The sequence below is a fragment of the Plasmodium inui genome (assembly GCF_000524495.1).
Source record: "Plasmodium inui San Antonio 1 unplaced genomic scaffold supercont1.1, whole genome shotgun sequence".
NCBI lineage: Eukaryota > Apicomplexa > Aconoidasida > Haemosporida > Plasmodiidae > Plasmodium > Plasmodium inui.
In genome coordinates, this window is record NW_008481835.1 from 1,886,497 (window position 1) to 1,898,195 (window position 11,699).

Consider the following 11,699-nt stretch of genomic DNA (forward strand, 5'->3'; position numbering starts at 1 on the left):
CTATTGGGATTACTCCCCCGCTGTACTATTTCTGTGTAAAAACTGTATATTTTAGTAATAATGCGCTTAAATTTGCCACTTTATAACAATTTTGCACCTGCTTCCGTTAAACGTGCTAAGAAAAAATTTAAGGTTAATGCGAAAGAAATGGGCACACAGATGGAACTTTTTTGTTCATAAGAAAAGGCAAGTCTAGCAAATAAAGGGACAACACTGGGGTGATGTGGATATGCACCCGTACCTACATATATGGGAGCATGTGGAAAGTGGAAGGGTCATTATAAATTAGCAACCAGGAATTGTTTATTCGGTTTTGCGTTAATGTCTACAAGAGGGGGTTCAGCCGATTGTTCTGCATTTTAAAACGTCTATTAAATGATAATCAAGTTATTATAAAATTAGAAATGGATGTACGCTATGTATCAGTACGTGTCTACTGCTTTCTTTTTCTTCTTAAGGATTCTGGGCAATTTGCCTACGCGTAGACAAGCCATATTATGTGAAAAAAAAGAAACCAACAAAAAAGAACAAAAACGGAAAGTGCCTTCACAAATATATGCAATGATAACATGAAGAGGAGTGGAAGTACCTTACCATTAAGCGTTACGCTGTGTCTTTGTAGAGGGGAAAAGAGACCATTTCTGGCAACTAAAGTGGGAGGAAAAAATAAATACGAATGACATTTAACGGTTAATCAGAGGGAAGACCTTTTCTTATGCCTGTCTAGTTCTCGTTAAAACTGAAAATCTTGAAAAAGGGAGAAACTATTAATTAATTAGTGACCGTGTGAAAATACTACAAAATGGCTTTAAAGAAAGAAAGGCACGACGTTATGTGGCAGTAAAAGTGGCGAACGCGTTGCAGTGTTGTATGTGGGTTAAGCCCTGGTGTTTCAACACAACCCATTTCGATTACATAAAAAAAAAAAAAAAGGATTTCCTTTAACATACATATATATAGAGTTATTTTCGAATTTTTCCAAAATGTGTATTAACGGAGAGGATCTGATTAATTAATTTATGTGTAATAGCCTTTTTTGAAGAGAGAATTGTTCGTTTACATGCGTAATCTTCGCTTCTGCGGGAGGAGTTTTTTCCGCAAAAGGAAAGACGTTCCAAGTGAACATTCCTACTACAAGGATTATAACACCTTGTATTATGAAGAAGTGCTCACTACATGTTAGCGCTGAAAATTATGGGGTAATAACTGCTCCCATAAATGACCTATTAAAAAAGGTATCACCGATTCAGTATAAATGGTCGCGGAACATAACTCCCGAAATGTGCTAATTAAAAACTTATGCGTGTTTTTAACATACAGCTGATGTGGGCAAAATGGATTTTTCAATAATCAATGGAAGACACGCGTATCCATATAGTTAGTGTCCAACAAAACGAATGTTTCGATTTGATGCTTAAAAGAAAGGGGCGCCACTTTATGGGCCAAAATTTATGGTTTGGATAGACCCATTTTGGATATGATACGAATAGCATAACGATTAACATTTAAAATTTAGTAATAAGAAGTAAAGAAAAAAACAGGCCTCATGAAGCACCAATTTTACTTTTGGTTTTTCCGTGGCATACAAAGGGAAAGAAAAATGCCTAAAACGGAATGAAGTCACAAAAGACTAAGAACAAAGGAAGAACATAACAAAAAACAGAAGATATTTTTGAATTGTAAAGCCCGCTAAAGCGTGAAGCGCACAGAGAAAAAGTTAAAACACTTCAGGTTGTGAGATAAGGGGTGCAGGGACATCTTACGTTAATCACAAAATGTCAGTAATTTGTACTATTTAGTGGCCCGAGAGAAACATAATTGAGTTAATGCCCAAGCGTATTCTACATCCGATAACGCTGTTTTTAAGTGTTTATACCTGTAAGTATGTAAAAGTTTTGCAGACATACCTGATTTTATAAACCCCAAATTGAAGGAAAAAACTGTACGTGCCACATAATTATGTTTCTGCATCATTTTTTATGCTCTTTTTACAAATTTTTGAAAAGTAAAAAATTTTATTGTGTATAATAATTAGTGGCAATTAAGCAAAGGCGACTTTTCCAGTTTTGTGAAATATGCTTTTTATCAGAACAATTCATTGACGTGTTCGTTACATGTTCATGAAGTATAAATATACTTAAAAATGTGCGTTTTGAAGCCTCTATAACATACAAAATTGAAATTGACATGTTACTGCGTGGAAGATCCTGTTTATCTGAGCATTTTTACCTTCCAAGGAAACCCTGTAAAAAAGGAAAAATCGAAGGGGTCACTACCGTATTAGTCACATTTTGTTTCGGGAATTCGAACAAACACACAAAATTGCGCTTTCCGAAGTTGGAGGATAAATATCATATGCTGTAGTTCAGAAAAAAAATTGAAAAAAAACTGAAAAAAACTCTGTAGAAGATATAATATTTATGCTTCTTCGTAGTGACATTGTTGACAAAGTTGAGAATCTGCAGTTTGTCCCCCTTGTGGTTTCCGAATTAATTTGATACAGAACAACGTTCTGAAATATTTTCCATTATTACAAACGGAAGTGAAGAACGAAGTGGTGACTATTGTTTATTACCAGTTGTACGCATAGATATATTTATTTAAGAGTATAATTGGGAAATATGGCTGAACCAAATTCAACTACACCTGGATTCCCACTTGGATCCCCTACTTCCACATTGAGCACATTACTTCAAAGTGCAGCTTCTCATATGAACTCTAGTGTTTCATCAACAAATTCTAGTATATTAAGCACACCTGTTACTACTTCTTTGTTCGAAGCTTCATCTACAGACATGACTACTAATATTACAACTAATGGATTAGTTGCCAATTCAACTGTATCAAGCACACCGTTTAGTGATTTCTTTCCGGAAGATGGAGCTACATTTGAAACTATTACAGTAGATGGTGTTGTTGGTGAAGCAGTAAATACAACAATTGGAAACGTTACAAGTTCAGAAACGCCAGGGAATATTACTGAAGTATTCACTTCTGCTTCATCCAGTATATTTAATGCTACTCAGAATTCTACTTTTATTCCAGATTCTTCCAATTCAACAGTAGGAGGCTTTATATCTACATTAGGCGAAGCTATCACACAGTCGGCAAACGCTACGTGTAGCACACTGGAAAGTATGGTTACAACTGGTACTGCTCCTAATAATACAAGTACTGTTTCGGGTATCTTTAATACTACTGAGAATTCCACTTTGATTCAAACTTCTGACAATTCAACATTAGGCGGCTTTATATCTACATTAGGCGAAGCCACCACACAATTGGCAAATGCTACCGTTAGCACTGTTGAAGGTATGGTCACAACTGGTATTAATTCTAATAATACAAATAGTCCATCCAGTATGTTTAATACTACTCAGAATGTCCTTTCCACTATCTTTAATACTACTGAGAATTTCACTTCCACTGCGTTTGATACTACTCAGAATTCCACCTCGATCCCAGCTTCTTCCAATTCAACAATAGGAAGCTATATATCTACATTAGGAGAAGCCATCACACAATCGGCAAACGATCCCCTTAGCACTGATGAAGGTATGGTGACAACTATTACTACTCCTTTTAATACAACTGCTCCATCATATATGAATTTCACCACATATGGAACCAACCCTACAGATTCTGCGCTTAGGTATGCTATACCTATTTTTCTATCAATACTGCTCTTTCTTTCAACTTCCCTATTTCTGTTTACATTAGTTAAGGTAAGAATATATTTATATTTTTATGCATTTATATTCATTTTTAATTATTCAACAAACCTTATATACATTTAACTGTAATAATTTTTTCTTATCAATTTTTAATGTATCATTTAGTATATTTGTGAGACGAAAAACAAGAACAAATCAGAAGACGTGGAATTAGAACGAATGTTGGTAAACCCAGAAGAAGCTTACGCAGAACAACGTAGAAAACATCGTAGTAGAGGATGGAGAATGACTTCCTATTATGAATCAGGTTATTCGGTGGATAGTAGTGAACTTCTTGAAATAATTGACGGTGGGAATGAAAGTGAAGACAATGATAAAAATGCCCATGGAGATGAAGGTGAAGAGAATAATGAAAGTGACGATGGGAATGAAGGTGAAGACAATGATAAAAATGAAGATTGAGATTATCTTTTTGGTTAGCTGTTTGATGAGTTCTTGTCAGGTAGGCTGAAAATGTAATAATAAGATATCACATGTTGTGAATTATCCCTTATAATTTCTATATATAGAAATGGAGCATTTGCCTTTTGATATTCAAAAAGTGTTCATAAAGAAAATCATTAACCATTGAATACTTTTTACTTACCAATGTAACATAAATAAAATAAAGCATGGGTATAAATTTTTATACATGATTTTTACGTATGCCCGAAGGAACAGAAGGAGAGTTCCATAAAATATTGACTAGTGATAATTTTCATACTGAACACAGTGCTTAAATGCACAGCTTTTGAGAAAGGATTTTACCCTTTCGGATGGTTCTAAAATGTGCATAAGTATTTTTTCCCCATTGTATATGATTCTACATTAAGAAATTTTGTTTTTTTAATGTTTTTAAAAATTAACATCTATAGTAGTAAAACAAAGGAATTCTTTTATTAAGTCAATCTTTTCACAGAATTTTTACGAAATAGTCGTGTGTCTTAATGTTAGGAAAAAACGTGCCAGTTGGAATAATATCTACATTCTTCCTCGTTCTCTTCAGCGTGGCATTAATTTTATCCTAATTAGAGGCACAGTTCTGTGTGGTAAAATTATTGTATCTAGAACTCATTTAGAGAAAAACTAAAGAATGGTCAAATTATATAAGTTTTGTATTTAATTAGGAAGGAAAAATTATGAAATTTTTCTTCCTTTTAAAAAAATATTTTATTTAATTGAAAAAGGGTGTATTTTTTTTTTTCTTTTTTTTTTTTATTCCCCTACATTTCGTAAAATGCGCAAAAATAATTCGACAGACTAAGGCGGCGTAATCATATTTTCTGTATGCATATAGGAGTAAAACATAGTCGATAATATCACAAAGGTGAAATGGTTAGAATGGGAGAAAGTGTGTCTTTATTCTGTTCAAAGGTGTTTCTAGGAATGTAAAATATCATTCGCGATCAATGAAAGAAGAAAGGCTTCGTTTTGAACCTGTATTGGAACATTTCACAAGCAGCCTTCTCATCATGAGTGTTATCATGTGTACCATGTATCTTTAAAAGATGTCTAATTAACGTGTTGTATGCGTTAGCGATTTAAATAAAATGGTTTATTTTTTAAGGGAATATGCGTATTAATAATATGGCAGTTAAGACAATTTAATTAAGGCATCAAATGATTTGAGACTCCTCACTATATGCTTATATAAGAAGAGTTATTCTGTAATGAAAAAAATTTGAACATTCTTACATTGAAGTTTTTTTTTAAGTGTTTTACAATGTGCGTATCTTCCATTTCGGTTTGGTTTATTCATCCTTTAAAGGTGACATGACATTTATGTGAGGAGTAATTCGTTAAAATTTTCTGTTGCGTCGGCGGATAAGTCTACAGAAAAAACATCCCTTCATTATACTCATCTGTATATATTTCTTTGTTCTTTCTAGACTTAACATTTGCCACAGAAATATTACTTAACCGTAAATTGGTCAAGTTATATGCAAATGGATTAAGTCATATAAGTCATGGTCAGTATTCAAAAATATAGCAATTGCTTCACTGGCTGGTTATAGCAGAATGGGCAATCATGTACAAAAAAAGAATAGTCCTTTTTGCAGACAAGTAAAGATGCATGACGATGAAAGCTAATTTTTCCTTACTTCTAAACTTCTTCATGGTTTAATATGCTTTTATTTCCACATTTTCCTGCTAAAAAGATGCCTTTTTCCTGGTACGTTTTACTTGATAAAAGGGTATATACACGGATAATTTCCCATTTGATGGTTTTCCAAAACAATAACATCATATTTTACATGCAGCTCGCTTTAGTGTATCATAGAAATGTATTTTATCCTAATTGCCATGCCTTAATTTTTAGCTCATGTTAAAATGGAAGAAGATGAGGTTCTGCGAATCCATATATACCAAGGAGAACTGAGTGTGAAAATCTTAAAATTTTCAAAACGCTTTTCTTAGTGGCTCATACAGTAGAAACGGTAATTTTCTTATTTTGGGACAAATCTGCTGTTCTCAGCTCAACAAGAAATTGCATGCTGAAGAGTAAAGTTTTTTTTTTTGCCGTAAGAACTGTTCTGTGAGTATATAAAAAAAAATCCATGCTTATGACATTTCATATGCAAAAAAAAAAAAAGGAAAAAAAAAAAACTATTTACAGCGGTTAATAATTACATTTAAATTGACACAAAATGATGAGAAAAGAATGAACTTTAATCTGTTATTTTTCCTCAATTTTTTTTCTTACAAGAAAAATTATAAATCATGAGCAGAGGTGTATTTAATGCCACTTAGATGCGAAACACAGGCATATCAATTTTCCTATATGAAAAAAAAAAAAGATGTAATTTAATCATTTTATGAATAAAAATAAGCGTTTTTGACGAGTATACCTTCAAATCATTTAAGTGTGGATTTTAAATGTAAGAAGAAACATATCATATGCTGTAACAAAATAAAAAGTTAAATTTATTTTAAATGAAGCATCAACACATGTCTAACCCTGACATTTTCGTAGCCTGCATCCTCAAATGGAGTTTGTTCTTTCTATTTAATTTATGGGACCCCTAAACCATGAACATAATTTTTTAAACCCTCAGCACACGAGTATTTTTATAGCAAATTTTTCCCATGAATTTTGATTTAATTTCACATGGGAATAAATTCACTTAACAGTTGCTATTCATTTTATCCTGTTACGTTACTTTTTTTAATGATTTATCCCAGCTCATATTAACTAAGAACAATTGACAAGTACACAACACTGTAATTTGTAAGCAGAAAAAAGCATAGTTCGTTTTTCATATCAACAATGAGAAATCCTGTAAACAAACGGAAGCGGTACGATTTAAAAAGGCAAAATAAAAGTAGAATGTTGTTGCTGGCCTATAAATTTATTGAAGTCTGACTGGTGCAGAAAACAAAAGTATATAAACATGTATGTAACATAAGAATGCTGAAGTAGACTCATTGTACAAAAATAAAATGTGATCAAGTGAATATTTTTCTGTGATTGTATAGTATAATAAGTTTAGTTCACACATACATTTTAAGATTTCACTATTTTCTCGAACATGCATGGATACTAATTGTGTCCGTAGTTAATTGTTCCTGTCTATTTTTTGCTCTGCTCATTTTGTGACGTGCAGTTAAGGTTTTAATTTACTCATGTAATCCAAATAACACGATATAACAGCGTGAAGCTGTGATATTTACACTGTTCTCGAAAATAAAATTGTCTTATATTTTTACTTCATTTTTTTTTTTTGCATATAATGTTTCTTAAAATGAAATATTTCTACAAATTAGCCATAGTCTTAGCCCATATTCATACACATCTCATGCAAAACAGATGTGTAAGGAAAAGTATTTGTAGATGAAAATGAACCTGATTCTGGTGCACTATCAAAGGGATGGGAAAGCCTCTTATGGTGAAGATGTTATGGCAGAAGTTATAAATCTTTTGTCGCTTCACGCTTTAGGACAACAAAAAGAGGAAAGGAAAAAATCCGAAAAAGAGGATGAAGTTGCAGGGGAGGAACAAATAGGGACAGCTGGAGGGGTGGAAGAAATGGGAATCAGTTACAGGGGAGGAAGAAATAGGGAAAGCTAGAGGAGAGAAACAAATGGAAACTGGAGAAACATCCCCGAGAAAAAGAAGCTTTAGTTTAGGACAAACACATTTTCAATTAAGAGATATTAGAAAATACAAGAGGAGCTCTGAAGAAGAAATGCAATTGTAACAAGTACAAGAAAAGGGAACAGCTTTAAGTGCATCATCATCAGAAGATGCACCAGAAGAAAAGCCTGAAAAAAACATATGACCACGATTTAGATGAGTTTAGACATGTACTAAAGAAATGTGATGATATATTTTTCGAAATTTATGATAAACCACTAGAGGAATATGTAAAGGCAGGGATGCACAACATAGGAGAAATTTCTCAATTGCATAAAGAATATCTATTAAAATTGGCGAAAGGTATTGACTTTGAAAATGCTTCTAAGCCTTTTGGAGTAGCAAAGAAAAACTTTGAAATGAAAAGTGAAAATGAATTACGCGGAACGCTATATTTTCATGATTTGATGAATATTCCTTTATTTGAATTTTTAAATAATACGACGGTGGGTAATTTATCTCTGGCAAAGGTTAATTCTTTATATGTCAAAGAACGTATTAAATATCAGCCATGCATAGTTCCCTGTTGTAGTATCTTGGTACAAGAAAAATATCTTTTAACATTGAGCATTCCTTTTGGTCTTACTATAGGAACTTATTTTTCTAAGGAAAAATGTGAAATTCGAAATTTTGAGGATACAAAAAACAAGGGCTATACGAGAAAAAAATATGGAAAACCGTTATGTAGTTGAACGGTTAAAACAGATAAATGCCACTAGACATTTGAATTATGCCGAAGGAAAGAAGATAATAGATATAATTATTTACCAACTAAGGAATATGTCGTATGTAAAAAAAAACATTATCTTTCTTTGCTGAAAGACGTAATAAAATTAGGAAAAATGCAATGCCTCTTTTACAAAATTTCCCTTTACATAAAAATTTTACATATATAACGATGTTATTCTTTTGACATTCCTACATTATGTAATCAGTTATGCTATTGTAATACTTAAGCCATTAAAGATTATAGTTCTTCGAAAAGATGTGATAGAATATAGGGAGTTTTATATTGCTTCAGGTTTACTAAATCGGTTAATAGCTTTACTGGAGTTTATAGAATATAATTCACAATTATGTCATGAATACTTTAAGACATAAAAATGTTGTTGATTTTTATGCACCTTCGAAATTAATTGAAGATATATTACCCATTCTTAAATATTCAATGATAAGGCGTCAAACATGTTGTATAATGTATAATATAAGTAAATTCCTTTGGAAATTTCAATATTGCGAAGATTGGGTAACTCATTGTGGAGGGCATGTTCATGAGGATTATGTTAATTTAATCTTTTGATTAGAACGTACATCAAATAATGCCAAAGAATTGGTTAAAAGGTGAATACAAGATATGATGTTATATATTTACAATTTAAATAAAAGCGAAATGAGAAATCATGTGAGTAAATCATTGCAATTTCTTCTGTTTGTTGTACATATTACAGAATAAGTTTCTTTATCAAAATATTTTGAAATGTAGAACGAGAAGTAATTCCTATTCTGTTCTACATTTGTAAGATAAATAAGACAATTTTTGTTGCCCTTTTTTTCTTTTTTCTTAATCTCATAATTTGTTACATTCTGAAACTTTCGACGTTTTAAAAATGTTTGCAGAACTAATGTTTTCCGCTTTTCTTTGTGTGTTTTTTAGTTTTATACTTTTTGACAATTCCGTGTGTACTTAAAAAAATATGAAAATGTAAAGTAAATATATGTTTTCACTATGAGGAGTATGTTTTATAAGATAAAAATTATGCCTTAGTGGTAGAAAGCATAATACCATTAAAAAAATCTTAAAAAAAATATTTTTTCTTTAAATGAAGACGAACATATGTGGAATGAACCTTCTGCATTATTTGTGCTTTATAAGACGCACAATTTTTATCTGCTATGGAGGATACCACAACTATCTTTTTATCTTGCATATAGATTACAGCAGTTGCGCTTTCACTTTTTAAGTGAGATTTAATTTATTACAATGAACATATAGTGGAATGCTCCATATGGAGCATTTGGCAGTATGGCGGCTAATTTAAGTACAACTGTCTTATTTAATTATGGTTATAAAATAATATACGGTTGGATCTCGTTGTGATGCATTTTGTTCAAATGTGACTGTAAAAGAAATGTTGCAATTTGTCATAATAAATAAAAAGAAGTCATCTTAATTTCTGGATCGGTTAATGTGGCAGATATATGTACACGAAGAAGTTGCATCATTAGAGGATTCGTCATTTTTTTGATGAACAGGGAAGAAAAATAAGTTGTTTGCTCATTTGTGCATGGGACCATTTAAAATCCTGTTATCCATTCACATTATGTATGAGTTGCCTTCTTTTTTTTTTTTAAATAATGTGAAACGAGTTTGTACATCCTATCATGATAAAGAATGTTTTGAAAAATGTTGCCATATTTTTTAGAAAACACAATAATCTGATGAATACATCCTCTGTGGTGATGCATATTGAAGAATGGGTTTTAAATTTTTTACAGAGCTCAGCCATATAGCAAAAATTACCCATTAGCACATATTTAAACACATATTGAGAAATAATTATGATTAAAAAGAAGTTGTGCATGAATGTATGTTAAGAAAAAAAGGAAAAATTTGACCACACATGTTTGCATCTCTTGTTGGGCCTATTCATTTTTTATGAAAACAGAAATCAACGTGGAAAAAAATCCTGTGTAAATCCTTTAAATATGATGACGAAATTTACATTCACATATTGCGCATATTATAGATATCTTTAAAAACCTTCGCACGCAAATTTTTTAACTTTGAAGAACACTTTTGCCATTATATTATACGAAGATTTTTTAAACCAATTTGCCATAATAACGAATTCGTTAAGATGCTTAAAAGATGATATAAATGAAGTAAAAAGTAGGAACATATCGCTGTATCAGAGAAAATTTACTAGTGGTAAATAATTGGGGCATGCTTATGACACAAATGATTGGCAAAAAAAAAGTGGATACAATGCTAACTCCACAGAGGGAATGAAATGGGCCAGTTTTGATACCAATAAATAAGATGAGTGTAATTCATGCGAAAATTGAAGAAATTTGAAGAGGATAAATTATATGAGATAAATACACATATCCCACAAAATGAAGAACTTTTAGCCACCTAAAGTCCCCTCATCGAGTTTTTAAAAAGGAATTAGTCTATATATATAAATTATATGTTCGGTTAAATTGGAATGTCTCAAGAAACTGCACATGAAAAGGTGAAGTGCATACGAAGTAGAATGCATATAATTTGCACGTATTATTGTGTTAAGAAGCGTTCCATTCATACGTGTGAAATGCACGAAAGGGGAGAGAACACTTCTGAAATATCAGCCGGAATTTATATGGTTACACATTTTTCTGTTTAATATATGTATTTATAACCAGGTCTGTGTTAACACACCTTTCAAGTTCATAACGCGAAAATCGTGATATATCATTTCAGAAAGGCAATATATATTCGTTTTAGATATGTACGGTCAGGAAACAGAAAGAGTGATTAAACAGGGAAAACGATTTTTGTGAACGTAAAATATGTACCACTTCTTTGTAAGGACGAACATGAAAAGGCGGTTGCTATCATAATGGGCTTTTCACATAAGACATCACGTTCAGCGGAAATGAAAATATTAAGCATTTTGTTATCATTCTATGATTACCCCGAATGATGATTGAATTTGGGGGGGTACATAACATATACAATTATGTTGTGTGTATATTCAGAGCGGTATTTATAGGCATTATAAATTTTCCATTTTGGAAAAAATAAGAATGAAAATGAAAGCGTAAAATGCAGCATAAATTGTTTAAAGAATAATTACAAAGAAAAGTAA

The 11,699-nt window shown here is 31.8% G+C and overlaps 3 protein-coding genes across 3 annotated transcripts; all 3 read left to right on the plus strand.

Moving 5' to 3' along the window:
* Positions 1-2,621: 2,621 nt before the first annotated feature.
* C922_00422 (hypothetical protein) lies at positions 2,622-4,136 on the plus strand (the record flags this gene model as incomplete). Its single annotated transcript, XM_008816038.1, has 2 exons — positions 2,622-3,725; positions 3,840-4,136. The coding sequence occupies 2 exons, from the start codon at positions 2,622-2,624 to the stop codon at positions 4,134-4,136; spliced, it is 1,401 nt and encodes a 466-aa protein (XP_008814260.1).
* A 3,415-nt stretch (positions 4,137-7,551) lies between these two features.
* C922_00423 (hypothetical protein) lies at positions 7,552-7,782 on the plus strand (the record flags this gene model as incomplete). Its single annotated transcript, XM_008816039.1, has 1 exon — positions 7,552-7,782. The coding sequence occupies one exon, from the start codon at positions 7,552-7,554 to the stop codon at positions 7,780-7,782; it is 231 nt and encodes a 76-aa protein (XP_008814261.1).
* A 176-nt stretch (positions 7,783-7,958) lies between these two features.
* On the plus strand, positions 7,959-8,949 carry C922_00424 (hypothetical protein; the record flags this gene model as incomplete). Its single annotated transcript, XM_008816040.1, has 3 exons — positions 7,959-8,318; positions 8,440-8,633; positions 8,784-8,949. The coding sequence occupies 3 exons, from the start codon at positions 7,959-7,961 to the stop codon at positions 8,947-8,949; spliced, it is 720 nt and encodes a 239-aa protein (XP_008814262.1).
* Between the last annotated feature and the right edge of the window lie 2,750 nt (positions 8,950-11,699).